The following is a 22,191-nucleotide window of genomic DNA, read 5'->3' on the forward strand; positions in this document are numbered from 1 at the left end:
CCACACTGATTTACCTGGAAATACTTAAAGGTGTGAATTCAAACCGGTTTGGTTCATCCTGGTCTAGTTAATGTGTAGACAAGCCCTATGGATCGTCTAAACTGGAACCAGGAGTGGTATTTTAAAAATGCATTAACATGATTGAGAGAAGTGTATTAAACACCACTTAAACACCCAGTGCAGGCAAAGGCGTTATTGCCTTTAAATGTTTAAAAGTTCATTAACTGGTCATGGCTAAACACACCCATTTTCACTCGGTTACAAACTCTAAACTTCCATCTTATTCCACATTACACAAATTGAACTGTTACACGGAGGATATTTTTCAAGAGCAAAGTCAATACTTAAAGAAAAATGCAGTTTAATATGGCTTGTCAAATTACATTACCGCTTCCTCTGATGATGGTTATGAGAGAATTTTTACATAAATGGGAAAATTAATAGCTTTTCTAGTCCTTGACCCTCCTTTCTGAAAACTCACATGCTGGCACATGCATTCTGTTACACAGTTTATTTCTGGCAAAGGGAACCTAGTTATGCGGCGCCCCTTTAAAAAACAGTACCAACACTAACTGTCAATTAGTGATCTTTTGCCCAGTTGAATGCATTTTCTTAACTGACAGGATCAAAATTTCAAGTAAAGCAGCAGTGATGTCAACTCATGTGATCTTTGGTGCTTTTCTTAAAGCTCCAGCTCCTGAAGTCTTGTGATTACATGAGAACTGCAGCTTACTTTTCTGTTTGCTTGTTTTAATTTTGAGTCCTCGTGGCTTTGGAGAAAAGCTTAAATATATGAACCCTAACAGCTCAAAAATCAAGAGGCAAATAAAAAGGATCCCAAATATACTTTTAAATAGTTTCATGATTTTTAAAGTAATCTTATGATTTGGAGGCCTGAGTCATTTTTGAAAACTTGGTTGCCAATATTGACAGTCCTGTGTGAGATGTGAAACTAAGTTCTTGCCCCTCCTTTTGGCCCAATTCAGCAAGATACTTGTCACAGTTATGGAGTTAGCTGCACCTCTGTTCCCCTTTTTGGTCTGACAACACCCCTCAAGTGATGGGCCTCGTGGCTCAACTTGTCTTGGGGTGGAATTCCCCACGTATGCCAACTGCTTATCACCCAGCAGATCTAGCTGGATTTCGGGCATATATATTTCCTCCCTTTGGGAACCTGTGACCAGTGATAGGAACATAAGAACAGCCATATTGGATCAGACCAATGGCCCATCTATCCCAGGTAATCATCAAAATATCCATCCTGTCGCCCATTCCCAGCTCGGGCAAACAGAGGCTAAGGACACTCAGAATATGGTGTTCCATCCCTGCTCAATAGCCATTGATGGACCTATCCTCCATGAACTTATCTAGTTCTCTTTTGAACCCTGTTACAATCCTAGCCTTCACAACATCCTCTAGCAAAGAGGATGACTGTGCATTGTGTGAAGAAATACTTCCTTTTGTTCGTTTTAAACCTGCTGCCTATTATTTTCATTTGGTGTCCCCTAGTTCTTGGGTTATGAGAAGGAGTAAATAACACTTCCTTATTTACTTTCTCCATACCAGTCATGACTTTATAGACATCTATCATATCCCCCCTTAGTCATCTCTTTTCCTAGCTGAAAAGTCCCAGTCTTATTAATCTCTCCTCATATGGAAGCTGTTTCATACCCTAATCATTTTTGTTGCCCTATTCTATACCTTTTCCAATTCCAATATATCTTTTTTGAAATGGGGCAACCACATCTACACATTCAAGATGTGGGCGTTCCATGGATTTATATAGAGGCAATATGATATTTTCTGTCTTATTATCTATCCCTTTCTTAATGATTCCCAACATTCTGTTTGCTTTTTTGACTGCTTTGAGAAGATGTTTTCAGAGAACTATCCACAATTACTCCAAGATCTCTTTCTTGAGTGGTAACAGGTCATCTAGACTCAGTCATTTTATATGTATAGTTGGGATTATGTTTTCCAATGTGCAATACTTTGCATTTATCCACAAAAAAATTCTGCCAAGCCTAATTATAAACTGACTTAAGTCAGTGGTGACTCAAGTATTTAACTTTTTTGGGAGAGAGGGATGTCAGGGATTTTATTTTCTCTTCTGTATATCCACCAGGTGCATGTGGATTGTTTAACATAAGCCATATGAATACAGAGTAGTCTCTACTGCAAGCTTCCCTTGATGTAACTTAATCCTCTACAAATAAGCAGTCAGACACTGACTGACCTTAACTGGCATGGCATGCTCCTGTCAATGGCAAGCTGAAACAAGTTCCAGTTTGCTCTGCTCTCATCTGCTACATCAGTAGACTAGCTCATGGCTTCAGATAGAAGCATCTGTTGGTTGCGGAAAGTCTTTTCTCCTCATCTACCGTTCCCAAAAGCAATGACTGCAGGATAAAAGCAAACCTAACAGATCCAGAAAAAAAGCAAAATTGATCAGCTGTGGATCCAACTGTGATTAGGAGACAGGTTTAACTTGTTCTTTTTACTGTATCTTATTTTAATGAAGAATATTTCCCACTGACTTGCTAAGGGAAAGCAAGGGACGTTCGTAGATCAACAGAAAAAGGATGCAAATTTTTCTAGGCCTCTGTGTGTCAGCCCTTTCCATTGTTAGGGGTGTTTCTCCATTAATGCCTTCAGTTTGTTCATCCTGTTTTTCTTGAAAGCTACACTACTACATGTATTATAAACAGCATATGTTATAAGCATAGCAACAGTACCAACTGCAGTTCCTTAATTATCTTTCTGGCCAATTCAAAATGAATTCTACCCCACCTCTAATTCTGGGAAGACAATTTTAGCTGCCCACAATTAGAGGCTGCTTCTCAAAGCTTGACTTCTAAGTCCACATCAATAACTGCCTTAGTGCTTTCTTCCACGTGCCCCGTATGCAGAAAGGGCCTCCATGAGCTCATTGAAGACTCTACCCTTTCTATGTTTAAGCCACCCTTTAAAGACCCACTTCTGCTGTGATGTCTACAGTGACTTTAGTTAACTAGTATTAGTTGTCCCTATTTGTCATTCCCCTTCCCAATACCCATACCTGTGTCTACTTTCCTATCTGTCCTTAGACAGAGCAGGGGCCTTCCAATCTTGCATGTCTAGAGAGCATTTAAATAAAAAACAACAATTACATTGGCCCAGCACATGTGATCACGTGTTTTTCTCCCTCTCTCTCTAGAAGGTGCCCCAAAGCCTATTCAGCCTGCCCCTTTTCCATAGCTGGAGTAGTTATCCTTCAGCTCAGCTAGTGGAGGACTAGTGCTTTTAGTGCTAAGTGTCCTAGGTTATATATTCTTTGAGAACTCAAGTATGTGAGTGTGAGAGAGCCACCATGGTTGATTAAACATATAGAAAAAGTCTGAATCAAACTGATTTTTCTTTTCAATACAACCTTTCAGACATGAAGTTAAAGAAATACTGACTATAAGTAGTGTTCAATGGCTCCATGTCTAGTTGGCAGCCGGTATCAAGTGGAGTGCCCCAAGGGTCGGTCCTGGGGCCGGTTTTGTTCAATATCTTCATAAATGATCTGGAGGATGGTGTGGATTGCACTCTCAGCAAATTTGCGGATGATACTAAACTGGGAGGAGTGGTAGATACGCTGGAGGGGAGGGATAGGATACAGAAGGACCTAGACAAATTGGAGGATTGGGCCAAAAGAAATCTGATGAGGTTCAATAAGGATAAGTGCAGGGTCCTGCACTTAGGATGGAAGACTCCAATGCACCGCTACAGACTAGGGACCGAATGGCTAGGCAGCAGTTCTGCGGAAAAGGACCTAGGGGTGACAGTGGATGAGAAGCTGGATATGAGTCAGCAGTGTGCCCTTGTTGCCAAGAAGGCCAATGGCATTTTGGGATGTATAAGTAGGGGCATAGCGAGCAGATCGAGGGACGTGATCGTTCCCCTCTATTCGACATTGGTGAGGCCTCATCTGGAGTACTGTGTCCAGTTTTGGGCCCCACACTACAAGAAGGATGTGGATAAATTGGAGAGAGTCCAGCGAAGGGCAACAAAAATGATTAGGGGTCTAGAACACATGAGTTATGAGGAGAGGCTGAGGGAGCTGGGATTGTTTAGCCTGCAGAAGAGAAGAATGAGGGTGGATTTGATAGCTGCTTTCAACGACCTGAAAGGGGGTTCCAAAGAGGATGGCTCTAGACTGTTCTCAATGGTAGCAGATGACAGAACGAGGAGTAATGGTCTCAAGTTGCAGTGGGGGAGGTTTAGATTGGATATTAGGAAAAACTTTTTCACTAAGAGGGTGGTGAAACACTGGAATGCGTTACCTAGGGAGGTGGTAGAATCTCCTTCCTTGGGGCTTGACAAAGCCCTGGCTGGGATGATTTAACTGGGAATTGGTCCTGCTTCGAGCAGGGGGTTGGACTAGATGACCTTCAGAGGTCCCTTCCAACCCTGATATTCTATGATTCTATGAAGTCATCTTTTGTCTTTACCCTTTGATGTTGCATTCTGCACGTGGAAAGATGTCAGTATCCTATTAAACCTGAGACTCTTTTATGCTTTTCCAAGGTGACATACTACAGAGAGAGAGTGAAGGGGGATGAGGCAAGAAGAGAGGGAATGCACTCCTGCCTTGCGCTCCACAGTTACAACAGGCACCAAAACCACACTCCAGAAATGAAAACTTCTTGCTTCACAACCCTTAGGACAATAATTAATTTGTATATGTTCTATTTCATTTTTCCCCACACAAAGTCATAAGCTATATATTACATTAGACAGATAGAAATAGCAGGTTTTGGACTAGACTACTGAATTCTAGTATTGTAAAGGGGGCTCTTTGGTAAGGTATTTCTGGTAGGTTCTCAGGGTACAGATCTCAAATACAATACAATTGGTATTGGCATGTTAAGCTAGCCAGAAAGAGGTATTATGAAACACACCCACAATGGGATCCAACCCATCTTGACTGGAACGAAGTGAAGAGTGTTTTACAGCCTTGTTGAGAAGGCAAGAGAGAATTCCAGCTCTTGACTCTGAGGGACCGCTGAGTGAAAAGAGCACCACCGGCTGCAATTCCACCTGCAAGGGCTTGCTGACATTCCAGCCAGTGTTGGGAACCGGCTGCCGAGAGGGGAGAATTTAAGAATCAAATTGTGTCTGTAGCTATGTTTTATACCCCTCTTGGTAGCTCTGAGGCTAATCTAAACGTAAGGTGTATAATATTTTGTTTTCATTTTATGCCATCTTCATATTGTTTCCTTTTAATAGTCATATTATTGTCTGGTTTAATATTTTAAGATGAATTACACAGTGGCTGTGATCAGTCATGTAGAGGATGTATGCATCTGTGTGTGTAAAGTTAGAGAGACTTCCTAGGACGAGATCCTCACCCCTGCTTTGTCTTTTCTGCAGGGTTAAAAGGGCCAGAAAGGCATAAAGGGGTCCTTGCTGCCCATGGAGCAGCACAGAGAGGTTGCCATGATTTAGGTAGCTATCTACATTATGCTGGAATCCACTTCAGTCCCCAGAGCAGCTCAAGATTGGGAGGGGACAAAGGTGGCTCAAAGTCACCATAAACAGCCCTAGCCCTGCCAATGGCTGAGCATTCTGTGCTGCACTTCTTAGAGAAAAAAAGAAAAGGAGTACTTGTAGCACCTTAGAGACTAACACATTTATTTGAGCATCAACTTTTGTGAGCTACAGCTCACTTCATCGGATGCAGCTCACGAAAGCTTATGCTCAAATAAATTTGTTAGTCTCTAAGATGCCAAAAGTACTCCTTTTCTTTTTGTGAATACAGACTAACATGGCTGCTACTCAAACTACTTAGAGATGCATCACAGAATCTCACCCATAGTGAGTAAGTCCTGCGGCTTTCTAATCAAAAGAGAATGTTTGTAATCAAGGTGAGAGGATATACCGAAGTGACTCCATCCTTCTGGGAGTCCAGTGTGATTCCTGGAAGAGACTATTTTAAGTACAATTAACAACATCCAAATGAGTTGATGCATAAAAACATTTAGGTTGATTATTAGGAAAAACTATTTCACTTAGAGGTTTTTAAGGGCCGGCTTGACAAAGCCGTGGCTGGGATGATTTAGTTGGGGTTGGTCCTGCTTTGAGCAGGGGGTGAGACTGGATGATCTCCTGAAGTCTCTTCCAACCCTAATCTTCTATGATTCTATACTTTGGATACACTTTGGAAGAGTATAGGTCAGTGTTCTGAATAAATAACTTAATTGTTAAATTGATGTGTCTCTGTGTATTTCCCTGGCTATTCTGAATTTGAAGGGAAAAAAAATGTGATCATAAGATGCTTTCACCAAAATCTGTTCTTATGTCTATTGGAAAATAAAGTTAAATCTTTGTTAACCTGTAACCTATTCAAGGCTTCATGAGTTTCTGTTGCAAAACTTCTAGTTTATTTACAAAAATACTAGCAGATTCAGGGTGACAATCTAATCATGAGCACTTGATCTGTAGACCAACTGAGTATTAACAAAGTTAAGTTTGTCGAGCCCAAGAGGTAGTATATGAGAGAATTGAGTCTGTAACGCTTATTTTCATGTCTCAAAAAAAGAAAACTCTACCTGCAGGTAAGATTTTGGAGCATTTACAGGAATTTTTCTAAGCTACAGGATAAAGCAAATGTGAAGGCATGGGGAGGGGACCCAGATTAAACTGAATGCACATGAGCGCACACACACACTATTTTCAGAGTTTTGCCACGCTCATTCCAAGAGAAAAATCAAAGAACCAGTTAGAATACAGCAGGTCACTAAGCTTTCAGTTTAAGTTAGGTTTACCACAAAGTTAAGGCACCGTAGTAAGTATTCTGTCAAAATACATCAAAACCTCAAGGTTAATAAAAAGTGCAATGAGGCGTAACAAGACGCCCTGAGGATGAGTGTATAACTTTCGTTACAATAGATATCGCTTAGGTTTTTTTTAGGAAATGTGCAGCCCCTGAACATATTTGTAGGAGTTCTCTCTCTTCTTTTCATCAGCTGAACACCACTAGTTCTGCTCAAGAATTTGGTCCACTAGTCTTGTTAACTGTTATACAACTCAGCCAAGTCACCACTTGAAAATAGCCAAATTGTACTACAAACAACATCTTGCTTAGGTCAGAAGTGAAACTGAGGTTGGCAGTCTTACCCCAATCACTATTTGGCATTTGCCTATATCACAAAGAGACTAAAAATATTTAGCCCTACTAGCAGACTTTATTCAAGAGAAGTCCAGAACTAGAGCAAGGGAGGCAGTGTAGGTATACGGACAGAGCTAAGAGAAGACTTGTGAACCAATGTCCTGACTCAATTTGTCTCATAATCAAACACAATATTTCATTTTGACCAGTAACTTTACATTATCTTCTTCTTCAAGGCCCATGGACACTAACCCACATTAACATACAATCACTCTCCCAGTTTTTTTTAAAACAAGTTTTTATCAGGGATGGCCATAGCCGGAGATGGAACATAGGGCAAGGAGGGCCAGGGCTCTTAGGCAGCACTGACCATTTTCTTGGTGGCTGTACCGAGTCTGGAAGTGTTTCCATTTCTGCAGGCAAGATTTCCACTACTAAGATGTAGTCTTTGTCTCTCTGGGAAGTATTTTTGTCCTATACCAGAGAGCCAGCTAGTAGCCACCATGCCTTGAGGTGAAATGCCAAGAGGTTACGGGGGGCGGGGATGTTGGATCCCAACTGAGTGAGTAGATTCACTGTCAGAGCAAGGCTGAACCAGCTTTGGAAACTACACCTGTCTCAGCAACAATGGTGCTACAAGGACGGATACTAATTTCTCCTGTTTCAATTTGTTTAGGACCTCAAAGAGTCCTCACATCAGCAACACTATCAGAGGCTCGTTCACCTGCACATCTACCAATGTGATATATGCCATCATGTGCCAGCAATGCCCCTGTGCCTTGTACATTGGTCAAAATGGACAGTCTCTACGTAAAAGAATAAATGGACACAAATCAGACGTCAAGAATTATAACATTCAAAAACCAGTTGGAGAACACTTCAATCTCTTTGGTCACTCGATTACAGACCTAAAAGTTGCAATTCTTCAACAAAAAAACTTCAAAAACAGACTCCAACGAGAGACGGCTGAATTGGAATTAATTTGCAAAACTGGATACAATTAACTTAGGCTTGAATAGAGACTGGGAGTGGATGTGTCATTACACAAAGTAAAATTATTTCCCCATGTTTATTCCGCCAACCCTCACTGTTCCTCAGACGTTCCTGTCAACTGCTGGAAATGGCCCACCTTGATTATCACTACAAAAGGTTTTTTTCCCCCCCGCTCTCCTGCTGGTAATAGCTCACCTTAAGTGATCACTCTGTGTATGGTAACACCCATTGTTTCATGTTCTCTATGTATATAAACCTCCCCACTGTATTTTCCACTGAATGCATCCGATGAAGTGAGCTGTAGCTCACAAAAGCTTATACTCAAATAAATTGGTTAGTCTCTAAGGTGCCACAAGTCCTCCTTTTCTTTTTGCGAATACAGACTAACACGGCTGCTACTCTGAAACCTGTCAAAGAGTAAAGGCGCTGGTGGATAAACATATGCTAGGCCAAGGAACGACTAGAGCATCTCCCCTTGAGTTGTGGCTGTGTCCCTCCCCACACGAAGCAGAACTGTCTACACTTCGCATTGTGATACCATCCAAAGGAGATCTATCTCTGGATGATCCCTAGTAAGGCATCTCTCTCAGAATATATCATTCAGCTGCCATTTGTGATCAATTACAAAATGCCTGCTAAGGCAGTCGGCCACTGTATTCTGCAGTCCTGGTAGATAAACCACTGAGATCTGTATGTGGTATGACATGCACCAGTTCCATAGTTTTACGGATTCAGTATGTGAGGACAGGGATTTTGCTCCTCCGTCCAGCATCATTCTGATTGGATGGCCCCTACGTGCAGTGGGAAGTGCTGCCAAGCATAATGAACCACTATGAGCTAATACGTTTCAGAGTAGCAGCCGTGTTAGTCTGTATTTGCAAAAAGAAAAGGAGTACTTGTGGCACCTTAGAGACTAACCAATTTATTTGAGCATAAGCTTTATGAGCTAATATGTTGATACAGAGGATAGCCTCCCAAGAGATCCATTTGCCCTGAGTTGTGAAGTTCTGGAAGTGTGTGCCCCAGCCTAGCAGGAAGACATCTGTAGTGATGATCCTAGTGAGAGAAGTCTACAAGAATGTAACTCCCATTCACACCTTCTGTGGATCCTTCAACCAATTTAGAGAATCAAGGACCCTCCGAGGTATGGACACTCACTTGGATAGACTGTGCTTGTTGGTATGCAGCTCTCAGCCAGGCTTGAAGACATCAAGACTGTAGCCTTGCTAAAGGTGTCACAAATTTACAGGCTCCCTTATGGTGAGAAGTTGCAGGTGAGCTGTTCTGTTGTAATGTTGAAATAAGGCTGGACACTGTGGCAAATCCATCCTTGAGCAAGTATGGTCTGGCAGTGGAGGAGTCCAGAGTGGCCTCAATTAAGTCCATGCGTTGAATGGGTGGAAGGGTAGGCTCTTCTATGTTGAGAAAGAGGCCCAGTGACTGGAACAGAGATAGGACCACACTCGTTCCTGTCTGTACCTGATAAATCAGCGACCTTTCAGGAACCAATCTCCCAGGAAGGGAAAGTCAATTATTCCCATCTGGCAAAGATGGGCTGCAACGGCCGAGAGGCCTTTGGAAGGGACCGCTGGGGCTTCAGAGGATGGCCCTTTCCGAGAGAACCTGAGTTTTTTCCGGGGCGTGCAGGCAGCCTCATGTGCTGCCAGTGCTGCAAAGCCTGGAGAGACAAGTTGGCAGTTGTTTGGCCTTCTCTTATTAGGGCTTCAAACCTTCCTTCTGATCCTGCGGCAGGTGTTCAATAAAAGAGGAACAATGTGAATAATTAGTAAAATCGTATTTCGCCATCAGGGCTTGTTAATTAGCTGCTGTGAACGGCAAAGAAGCAGAGGAGTAGCTCTTGCAGCCCAGAAGGTCTGGTCGTTTCAGTTCCTTGTCAGGTGGCGTTGAGCAAGACCAGTGTTGCTTGTTTTGTTCATTAACAGCCTTGACAACTAGGGAGCTGGGTGTAGAATGGGGAAAAAAATAACACTCTTGAGCATCTGGGTGGGATATAGGCAGGGGTGAAAGTAAAATGTGTCTCTTACCGGTACAGGGGGGCTTTGTGCGCCCCCCCCCGACCTCCAGAAGGGGCAGGACCTCAGGGGGTCAGCATCCCCCAGCCAGCCTGCTCGCGCCGCCTGGGGCTCTAGCCCGGGCCCTTTAAAATCGCGGGCCCCGGGGTAGCTGCGCCTCCCTCCCCCCCCCCACCCCGTCGGCAGCCCGGGGATGCAAAAAGGGCAGGGATGTTAGACTGCTGCCCTGGCAGTACTTCAAAGTCAGCAGTACGGGCCGGTACAGGCGGCCACTTTTTACCGGTATGCCATACCAGCCTGTACCACCTTACTTTCACCCCTGGATATAGGTTTTTTTGTCAGTCTATTTACACATAAGTGGTACAGTAGCTGGAGTTTTCCATACAGTACAGGCTGGGGCCAACAGAACATCGTGGCTGGGCTAGGCGATTTTGCCCTGAGGAGACGTATGATAGATGTCGAGCTGGGAATGTTGGGATCCCTGTATCTCCTCCAATGGAATTAGTAAGGCTTCCACTAATCATTTCAGAAAGCCCTGACAGGCCTTGAAATCATCAGTGTAAGACGATGGCGTGGCTTAACAGCCTCCTCTTGTGATGAGGAGAATTTGTGGGAAGGTGTTATTTCTTCCTCATCAGCAGGAGCTTACTCTTTTGTAAGATCCTGCTCTGGAGCAGGACCTAAGGCAGTGGCTGTTGCTCCTGGCATGCCCTCTTATGCAATGGGATCCTGGAGAACTGGTCACCATAAGAGGCCCAGGGGTTCCAATAAGACAATTATCATGGGGCATAAGAGAAGAGGGCACAGCCCCTTCTAGGTGTATCTCCTGCTGGGAGATTCCACCTCAGGGCATACCTCAGAGACTCAGACTTTAAGGCCAGAAGGGACCATCATGATCACCTAATCTGACCTCCTGCACATTGCCACAGAACCTCACCCACCCTCCTGTAACAGACCCATAACCTCTGGCTGAGTTACTGAAGTCCTCAAATCATGATTCAAAGTTACAGAGAATACACCATTTACATTAGTTTAAACATAGGTGCCAATTCTCTGGGTTCTCCAGGGCTGGAACACCCATGGAAAAAAATTAGTGGGTGCTTAGCACCCACTGGCAGCCAGCTCCATCTCTCCCTCCCACCCGCGGTGATCAGCTGTTCCGCAGCATGTAGGAGGCGCTGGCAGGGAAGGGAAGGAGCGGGGACAGGGCACCCTCGGGGGGAGGCGGCAGAACTGGGCAGGAAGAGGCAGGATGGGGTGGAGTGGGCAGGAAGAGGTGGAGTGAGGGTGGGGCTGGGGTAGGGTGGACATGGGGCTGGGGTAGGGCTTGGGAGGGAAGAAGCAGGGGGGGTTGACCACACACACCCCGGGCCTGGAGGAAGCCGGCACCTGTGAATTTAAACCTCTAAGTGACCCATGCCCCATGCTGAAGAGAAAGGCAAAAAACCCGGGGGCGGGGGTCTCTCTACCAATCTGACCTCGGGTGGAAATTCCTTCGCAACCTCAAATATGCCCATCAGTTAGACCCTGAGCATGTGAGGAAGACCGACCAGCCAGACAACTGGAAAAGAATACTCTGTAGTAACTCAGAGCCCTCCCCATCACTGGCCATTGGAGATATTTGCAGCTAGCAGGCGCAGATCCGCTACATGCCATTATAGACAGAGAAGAGGAAGCCTGAAGTCTTTGCAGAACAAATACAGTAGATGGATACGTGTGTACACCACCTCCACCCACTGCTAAATTTACAAAGTTGCAACTTGTCACTTAAAATCCATTCCACTGTTTCATTCACCTGCGTGTCCTAAGAGCAATCAATTCTGTGAGTTTGGATACTACTCCAGCGAGTGTTTGCAGTGTTAAGCCCCAGATGAGAGCTTGACCCATTCAGATCATGGCTGGCAGTTAGGGGGGAAAAAATAAAAACCATCCATTATAGTTAAATTGAGAAAGTTTGATCTAGAAGTCCCTAGGCACAACATTTGATGGGAAGACAGGCACACCAATATCAGTGTTCTGGAAGAGGCAAAGACCACCGGTATTGAGGCAATGATCATCTGTCAGCAATTCCGCTGGACTGGTCACGTTGTCTGGATACAGGTCATCGCCTCCCAAAATAGGTCCCGTTCTCTGAAAGAAGGGCACCATAACGTGGGTGGACAACGGAAACGTTATAAGGACTTGCTGAAGGACAACCTAAAAAAGTGTAATATTGACATTGACACTTGGGAGACACTTGCCCAGGATCGCTTAAAATGGAGTGAAGTCTGATGTGATGGTCCCCTGCATTTTTGAACCTGCTTGCTGACAAGCCGAAGAGGACAAGAGGCGCAGGAGGAAGGAGAGACAGGTCTCCAGTCATGGTCAACAGCCTCCTTCTGAGCCTGAAAACACCTGCCCTCATTGTAATAGAACTTGTGGTTCAAGGATTGGCCTCATTAGCCACCTGAGGACCCATAACTCCCATGGATGATTATACTTGGTAACGAGTGATTCCCCCATCAGGCACAACAGTTGCAAAACCCCACGATGGAATTTTTAGTGTCACTTTTCAGAGTGGAACCACTCTTTTACATATTAACTTCTGAGCAATTTGAAGATGACAAAGGTAAATTTATTGAATGAGGTGATGTACGGATTAGCCAAAAAGGAAGTTCAAGTTGTACTGTTATATGAAAATTTCCTGTCTAAATGTGTTAAGGGATATAACCACCACATCACACTGGTGTCAGTTTTCATAGCATGTAATGCAAAACAGCTAATATTAGAACTGAGAGGCTTAGAGAGATGATGGCGTAGCCTTGTCAGTCCCAGGATATTAGAGACACAAGGTGAGTGAGGTTCAGGGGTGGCCAAACCGGAGACCTTTTACAATTAAAGTGAGGCTCGCAAAGCTGCCCACATCCGTTCCATCCACCAGAAAACATGCCCTGCAGTCCTGGAGCCCTAAGTCCTGGCAGGCGCACCCTGCGGGGCTGAAGTCCTGAGGTCCCGCTTCCCGCAGGGCAGAAGCCCCTAATCCCACCACACCACCACAGGGCAGAAGCCCTGCTTCAGCTGGTTGGCCCCGTCTCTGGAATTTCTGAACATTGTTGTATGCAGCTCGGAGGGTCAGTAAGTTTGGCCACCCCTATTTATTGGATCAACTTCTGATATAACCCACCCACCTTCTCAGGCTTAGAGAGAGGCAGTGATCATGTTCAAAACCACAGCTTCTAAAGTAATTTAGTTGTCTGGTACAACGACACTAGAGTTAATGCCAATGTGAAATTGAATTGCAGTGTTGGAGATGATAGATTTCACCGTAATATTTTTTCATTATAGCTCTATACAATGGGAACTGTTTGACCCAGGTCCCAGAAAAAGAAAAACTTTCCAGAAAGTAGGGGGAAGATATAAAATGGACAATGACAACATTAGGGGGCCTCACTCTACTTAGAACACCACACCTGAAAACACCTAAGGAGCAAAGACTGAACTGTGAGAAGTGATGGTCCCAGGCTAAGATCTTTAGCCTGTGTAAGAAAACCTGGGAAAGCCAAGGCAACTTGTGCCATAAGAATCTGCCAGCCTGTTTATCACTCAGAGTGAGAATTTGTTAGGTAGGATACAAATTATCTAGTGTGCAAACTCAGTCTGCAACTTTTATTTACTAAAGTAATCTGCTTGGTTCTGTTTGCTATCTCTTGAACCACTTAAAATTCACCTTTTGAGGTTAATAAACTGGGTTTTATTATAAACAAGAAATAAGTTTATGTAATTTCTAACTGCGGGGGAGTCGTGCACATCTCTCTTCACATTGAGGAAGAGGGTGGATTTTTATGAGCTTGCACTGTGCAGATTTTTCTATACAGTGCAAGACGGTATTATTTTGGTTTATCTCCCGAAAGAGGTGTGCACATGACTGCTGGGGGAGTCCTCTCACACAGTGCTAACTTCAGACTGTGACTGCATCGGGGTGTGGCCCTACCTGTGTGTATGTGCTGCAAAAGACCAGAGAGCCTAATTCAGCAAAGCAAGGAGAGGGAACCCTGGCTTGTTGAGCAAGAGAGGCTCAGTGAAATCCCAGTACATCAGGTGGCACCGCAGAATGCGGATCCAACCCATCACAAGGCAACAAAAATGAATGCAAAGGAATCAAACGTTCGTAGTCTATTATATTTATCTCTGTTTAGCAAAATGATAACTTTGGTCTAACTGCTTTAACAAGTGTAAAAATGGTCCTTTATCAATTAACTAATATACACAATAATATGAGAGAAAGTGGGTGAGGTAATATCTTTTATTGAACCTACCTCTGTTGGTGAGAGAGAGAAACTTTCAAGCTACAAAGAGCTCTTCCCCAGGTCTAGGAAAGATGCTCTCAGGGTCTCAGCAAAATGCAAGGTGGAACAGATCGTTTAGCATCAGTAGTTAGCACATATTGTAAAAAGAAAAGGAGTACTTGTGGCACCTTAGAGACTAACCAATTTATTTGAGCATGAGCTTTCGTGAGCCACAGCTCACTTCATCAGATGTGTACCGTGGAAACTGCAGCAGACTTTATATACACACAGAGAATATGAAACAATACCTCCTCCCACCCCACTGTCCTGCTGGTAATAGCTTATCTAAAGTGATCAACAGGTGGGCCATTTCCAGCACAAATCCAGGTTTTCTCACCCTCCACCCCCCACACAAATTCACTCTCCTGCTGGTGCTAGCCCATCCAAAGTGACAACTCTTTACATAATCAAGTCGGGCTATTTCCTGCATAGATCCAGGTTTTCTCACATCCCCCCCACCCCCATACACACACAAACTCACTCTCCTGCTGGTAATAGCTCATCTAAACTGACCACTCTCCAAGTTTAAATCCAAGTTAAACCAGAATATCTGGGGGGGGGGGGGGGGGGGGTAGGAAAAAACAAGAGGAAACAGGCTACCTTGCATAATGACTTAGCCACTCCCAGTCTCTATTTAAGCCTAAATTAATAGTATCCAATTTGCAAATGAATTCCAATTCAGCGGTTTCTCGCTGGAGTCTGGATTTGAAGTTTTTTTGTTTTAAGATAGCGACCTTCATGTCTGTGATTGCGTGACCAGAGAGATTGAAGTGTTCTCCGACTGGTTTATGAATGTTAGAATTCTTGACATCTGATTTGTGTCCATTTATTCTTTTACGTAGAGACTGTCCAGTTTGACCAATGTACATGGCAGAGGGGCATTGCTGGCACATGATGGCATATATCACATTGGTGGATGTGCAGGTGAACGAGCCTCTGATAGTGTGGCTGATGTTATTAGGCCCTGTGATGGTGTCCCCTGAATAGATATGTGGGCACAATTGGCAACGGGCTTTGTTGCAAGGATAAGTTCCTGGGTTAGTGGTTCTGTTGTGTGGTATGTGGTTGTTGGTGAGTATTTGCTTCAGGTTGCGGGGCTGTCTGTAGGCAAGGACTGGCCTGTCTCCCAAGACTTGTGAGAGTGTTGGGTCATCCTTTAGGATAGGTTGTAGATCCTTAATAATGCGTTGGAGGGGTTTTAGTTGGGGGCTGAAGGTGACCGCTAGTGGCGTTCTGTTATTTTCTTTGTTAGGCCTGTCCTGTAGTAGGTAACTTCTGGGAACTCTTCTGGCTCTATCAATCTGTTTCTTTACTTCTGCAGGTGGGTATTGTAGTTGTAAGAAAGCTTGACAGAGATCTTGTAGGTGTTTGTCTGTGTCTGAGGGGTTGGAGCAAATGCGGTTGTATCGCAGAGCTTGGCTGTAGACGATGGATCGTGTGGTGTGGTCAGGGTGAAAGCTGGAGGCATGCAGGTAGGAATAGCGGTCAGTAGGTTTCCGGTATAGGGTGGTGTTTATGTGGCCATTGTTTATTAGCACTGTAGTGTCCAGGAAGTGGATCTCTTGTGTGGACTGGACCAGGCTGAGGTTGGTGGTGGGATGGAAATTGTTGAAATCATGGTGGAATTCCTCAAGGGCTTCTTTTCCATGGGTCCAGATGATGAAGATGTCATCAATATAGCGCAAGTAGAGTAGGGGCTTTAGGGGACGAGAGCTGAGGAAGCGTTGTTCTAAATCAGCCATAAAAATGTTGGCATACTGTGGGGCCATGCGGGTACCCATAGCAGTGCCCCCTCCACCCCCACGAACATGATACAGTTCTGTGGTGACCTAGAATCCTATTTTCGACGTCTCCGTCTCAAGGAATATTTCCAAAATACCTCTGAACAACATACTAATCCACAGAGGTCTCCCTGCCAACACTACAGAAAGAGGGATTCTAGATGGACTCCTCCTGAAGGTCGAAACAGCAGACTGGACTTCTACATAGAGTCCTTCCGCCGACGTGCACGGGCTGAAATTGTGGAAAAGCAGCATCACTTGCCCCATAACCTCAGCCATGCGGAACGCAATGCCATCCACAGCCTCAGAAACAACTCTGACATCATAATCAAAAAGGCTGACAAAGGAGGTGCTGTTGTCATCATGAATAGGTCGGAATATGAACAAGAGGCTGCTCGGCAGCTCTCCAACACGAGTTTCTACAAGCCATTACCCTATGATCCCACTGAGAGTTACCAAAAGCAACTACAGCATTTGCTCAAGAAACTTCCTGAAAAAGCACAAGATCAAATCCGCACAGACACACCCCTGGAACCCCGACCTGGGATATTCTATCTACTACCCAAGATCCATAAACCTGGAAATCCTGGGTGCCCCATCATCTCAGGCATTGGCACCCTGACAGCAGGATTGTCTGGCTATGTAGACTCCCTCCTCAGGTCCTACGCAACCAGCACTCCCAGCTACCTTCGAGACACCACTGACTTCCTGAGGAAACTTCAATCCATCGGTGATCTTCCTGATAACACCATCCTGGCCACTATGGATGTAGAAGCCCTCTACACCAACATTCCACACAAAGATGGACTACAGGCCGTCAGGAACACTATCCCCGATAATGTCATGGCTAACCTGGTGGCTGAACTTTGTGACTTTGTCCTTACCCATAACTATTTCACATTTGGGGACAATGTATACCTTCAGATCAGCGGCACTGCTATGGGTACCCGCATGGCCCCACAGTATGCCAACATTTTTATGGCTGATTTAGAACAACGCTTCCTCAGCTCTCGTCCCCTAAAGCCCCTACTCTACTTGCGCTATATTGATGACATCTTCATCATCTGGACCCATGGAAAAGAAGCCCTTGAGGAATTCCACCATGATTTCAACAATTTCCATCCCACCACCAACCTCAGCCTGGTCCAGTCCACACAAGAGATCCACTTCCTGGACACTACAGTGCTAATAAACAATGGCCACATAAACACCACCCTATACCGGAAACCTACTGACCGCTATTCCTACCTGCATGCCTCCAGCTTTCACCCTGACCACACCACACGATCCATCGTCTACAGCCAAGCTCTGCGATACAACCGCATTTGCTCCAACCCCTCAGACACAGACAAACACCTACAAGATCTCTGTCAAGCTTTCTTACAACTACAATACCCACCTGCAGAAGTAAAGAAACAGATTGATAGAGCCAGAAGAGTTCCCAGAAGTTACCTACTACAGGACAGGCCTAACAAAGAAAATAACAGAACGCCACTAGCGGTCACCTTCAGCCCCCAACTAAAACCCCTCCAACGCATTATTAAGGATCTACAACCTATCCTAAAGGATGACCCAACACTCTCACAAGTCTTGGGAGACAGGCCAGTCCTTGCCTACAGACAGCCCCGCAACCTGAAGCAAATACTCACCAACAACCACATACCACACAACAGAACCACTAACCCAGGAACTTATCCTTGCAACAAAGCCCGTTGCCAATTGTGCCCACATATCTATTCAGGGGACACCATCACAGGGCCTAATAACATCAGCCACACTATCAGAGGCTCGTTCACCTGCACATCCACCAATGTGATATATGCCATCATGTGCCAGCAATGCCCCTCTGCCATGTACATTGGTCAAACTGGACAGTCTCTACGTAAAAGAATAAATGGACACAAATCAGATGTCAAGAATTCTAACATTCATAAACCAGTCGGAGAACACTTCAATCTCTCTGGTCACGCAATCACAGACATGAAGGTCGCTATCTTAAAACAAAAAAACTTCAAATCCAGACTCCAGCGAGAAACCGCTGAATTGGAATTCATTTGCAAATTGGATACTATTAATTTAGGCTTAAATAGAGACTGGGAGTGGCTAAGTCATTATGCAAGGTAGCCTGTTTCCTCTTGTTTTTTCCTACCCCCCCCCCCCCCCCCAGATATTCTGGTTTAACTTGGATTTAAACTTGGAGAGTGGTCAGTTTAGATGAGCTATTACCAGCAGGAGAGTGAGTTTGTGTGTGTATGGGGGTGGGGGGGAAGTGAGAAAACCTGGATCTATGCAGGAAATAGCCCGACTTGATTATGTAAAGAGTTGTCACTTTGGATGGGCTAGCACCAGCAGGAGAGTGAATTTGTGTGGGGGGGTGGAGGGTGAGAAAACCTGGATTTGTGCTGGAAATGGCCCACCTGTTGATCACTTTAGATAAGCTATTACCAGCAGGACAGTGGGGTGGGAGGAGGTATTGTTTCATATTCTCTGTGTGTATATAAAGTCTGCTGCAGTTTCCACGGTACACATCTGATGAAGTGAGCTGTGGCTCACGAAAGCTCATGCTCAAATAAATTGGTTAGTCTCTAAGGTGCCACAAGTACTCCTTTTCTTTTTGCGAATACAGACTAACACGGCTGTTCCTCTGAAACCTGTCACATATTGTAAGGCAGCATTCAAGGTAGAGTGACCCATTAACACCTCTACAATCATAGGACCAAAAGAGGGGGTTAGTGGTTTACAGTTTGTTGCAACAAGTCATAAATCCAGTCTCTTTGTTCAGTCCATGATTCTTAGCCCTGGTCTACACTTGGGCGGGGTGGGGGAAGGGAATCCATCTAAGTTACGCAACTTCAGCTATATGACTAACGTAGCTGAAGTCGACATACTTAGATCAACTTACCGTGGTGTCTTCACCGCGGTGAGTCAACTGCTGCCGCTCCCCTATTGACTCTACCTGCGGAGTCCACGGGAAAGTGCTTGTGGGGGGGGGGGGGCGAGGGTGGATTTATCTAGTTGCGATTTATCTAGATTTTAGTCTAGACGCGATAAATCGATCCGGTGGGTAGTGAAGACATACCCTTAGCGTCTAGCAGAGTAATGGATTTTAGCTCCCAGACTTGTCCTTTGAAAGCTTTGTGCAGGTTTCCTTTGAGGATGAGGACTGATAGGTCAAATATAGAGTGATTGCTTTGATATTACCTCACCCACCTTGTCTCTCGGACATCCTGGGACTGACCGGGCTACAACTGCACTGCTTACTACACAATAATATTTGGAGGCTTATCACTGAGCAAGCTTTGTCATCAGTTTAATGTCTTTTAATGTGTGTTTGGAGTTCAATTTGTGTCTATAATATGCCTCTAAAGGGTTCAGTGATTTAAGTGACACATGCAATTTTAATTGTATTTTTTCCTTATTAAAATGAAAAATAAAAAATAATTTCCCCCACATTCTTCATTTCCTCTTTCCCTTCTGGCTTGTCATAATTGTGCTTTTACGGCAGCAATTTCTTTGTAGGAATGTTAACTCTGCCAATTCTGCAAATAAATAAAAATAGCTTTATTTAGCTACCATATGCACAAAATGTGGGTTCTGAATGTCAAAAGCTGGTTGGTAATTATATTTTAAAAACCAATTTACAAAAAGATGCAAAAATCAGCCTCTGTAATATTTAAACAATTTTGTCTTCTTTTTTCCACTGTAACATCCTCTTCAAGGACAAATCCTTTACTTAGAAATAGTGTCCATTTCCACTTGGCAATTATTCCTCTTCCCACTCCAACAAATGTGTGTTCTGAAGGAAGCTGAGATAACACATTTATATCCAATACTTCAGATGGTCATACTACTCATGCTAAAAAATGTTCTTGAACCACAGTATTAATACATACTTTGGACTCATCTTTTTTGTGTCCAAATCTGCAACACCCTGCTGAGGTAGCTATCTCCCATTTTTCAGAAAAAAATTAAACCAGAGATTTTATGCGTTTTGGAGAGGGAGCTGGTCAGAACTTGGATTACAGCTCAGGAGCAGAGGTAGGCTGAAAACTGTTTTCTCATTTTGGGAAAATTTTGAAATTTTCAAAAAATGTCCATGTCCCATATGGCCAAAAAAAAAGATGGAATCTCGAAATGTTTGTGAACGACTATCAGAAAAAAAAAATGTTCAGGTCAATTGAAACATGTTTTTTAAATAAAGGTGAAAATCAAAACAATTAATTTAAAAAATTTATAATTTTGCAACTTTTTTCCAAAAAAGGTTTTGAAATTAGAAAGTCATCAAAACTAATCTTTTCCTTGCAAAAAGTTTTGCTTTTGATGAATTGGCATTTTCCAAAGTTAAACAAATCCCAGCAGCTGTGCTCAAGAGTACCTAACTCTCAGGCCCGAGCTCAAATCACTAGCCTGATGTGCACAAATCTAGAAATTGCTCTGTAGCCAAAAGGGGATGATCACCCCCGCCCTCCCCCCAAACCCCCTCATTATGTTTGCAGTAGTATGGTCAAATCATATTAAATAAAAATGTTAAAATCAGGTGGTATTTTTACCCCCATAGGTTTGCAATAGCATCTAAGTTATGGATGATCTCTGTCAAAGGGACTTGTGGTACACCTACTGTTACACTATCTTGGCACCATATAAAATTATTCACTCAATTTAATCAAGGTGACTCTCTAAGTATTGTGCTAAGACTCACTATCCTACCAGAGGGGAGGTTTGTGGAATGGGACATAAAATATAGGTCCTGACTACCTTTAGTTATTAAAGATTCTATGGCATATTTTGCATGAGGGATGAGGTTAGACTCAGTGTCCTGGACAAATTCCAGTTTGGGTAGTTATATTTTAGCTATCTAGATCACTCCCACTGAAGTTTCAACTTATTACAGTATTCCCTAAACCAGTGGTTTTCAATCTTTTTTCATTTGCGGACCCCTAAAAAATTTCAAATGGAGGTGCAGACCACTTTGGAAATTCAACCTGGACCACGGACCCCTACCATAGAAGTCTTAAGAGACTGAAATCTGACTGAACAGAATTCAACTATAAATGTTACACATGCTCGGCAAGACATTTGATGCACTGTGAGAAAGGTTTCAGAGGAACAGCCGTGTTAGTCTGTATTCGCAAAAAGAAAAGGAGTACTTGTGGCACCTTAGAGACTAACCAATTTATTTGAGCATGAGCTTTCGTGAGCTACAGCTCACTTCATCGGATGCATACTGTGGAAAGTTTAGAAGATCTTATTATATACACACAAAGCATGAAAAAATACCTCCTCCCACCCCACTCTCCTGCTGGTAATAGCTTATCTAAAGTGATCACTCTCCTTTCAATGTGTATGATAATCAAGTTGGGCCATTTCCAGCACAAATCCAGGTTTTCTCACCCCCCCGCCCACACACAAACTCACACAAACCAGCAGGAGAGTGAGTTTGTGTGCGGGGGGGGTGTGGGGGTGTGGGTGAGAAAACCTGGATTTGTGCTGGAAATGGCCCACTTTGATTATCATACACATTGTAAGGAGAGTGGTCCCTTTAGATAAGCTATTACCAGCAGGAGAGTGGGGTGGGAGGAGGTATTTTTTCATGCTTTGTTTGTATATAATAAGATCTTCTAAACTTTCCACAGTATGCATCCGATGAAGTGAGCTGTAGCTCACGAAAGCTCATGCTCAAATAAATTGGTTAGTCTCTAAGGTGCCACAAGTACTCCTTTTCTTTTTGCGAATACAGACTAACACGGCTGCTACTCTGAAACCTGTCTTTATTTTCATAGTCATCTTTTGTGGACCCCTTAGACATAGTCTGCCGACCCCTCCCCACCCCCGGTCCACAGACCACAGGTTGAAAGCCACTCCCCTAAACTGCCATGTACTGATTCTGTACCTTATTAAACAGTAACCATATTCCATCCAGAGGT

At 43.9% G+C, this 22,191-nt stretch overlaps 1 protein-coding gene across 8 annotated transcripts in view; it reads right to left on the reverse strand.

The window, feature by feature from the left end:
- MAP7D2 (MAP7 domain containing 2) overlaps positions 1-22,191 on the reverse strand; it is a 138,522-nt gene that overhangs the window by 78,356 nt on the left and 37,975 nt on the right. Inside the window, exon 1 of one of the 8 annotated variants that reach the window (XM_048862699.2) lies at positions 9,287-9,561. The exons of the other annotated variants lie outside the window; for them this stretch is intronic. Coding sequence (XP_048718656.1) covers positions 9,287-9,338 — 52 coding nt within the window. The 5' untranslated portion in view covers positions 9,339-9,561. Of the gene's footprint in view, positions 1-9,286; positions 9,562-22,191 lie in introns of those variants that run through there. 8 annotated transcript variants of the gene reach the window in all.

This window comes from Caretta caretta, chromosome 1 (genome assembly GCF_965140235.1).
Source record: "Caretta caretta isolate rCarCar2 chromosome 1, rCarCar1.hap1, whole genome shotgun sequence".
Lineage (NCBI taxonomy): Eukaryota > Metazoa > Chordata > Testudines > Cheloniidae > Caretta > Caretta caretta.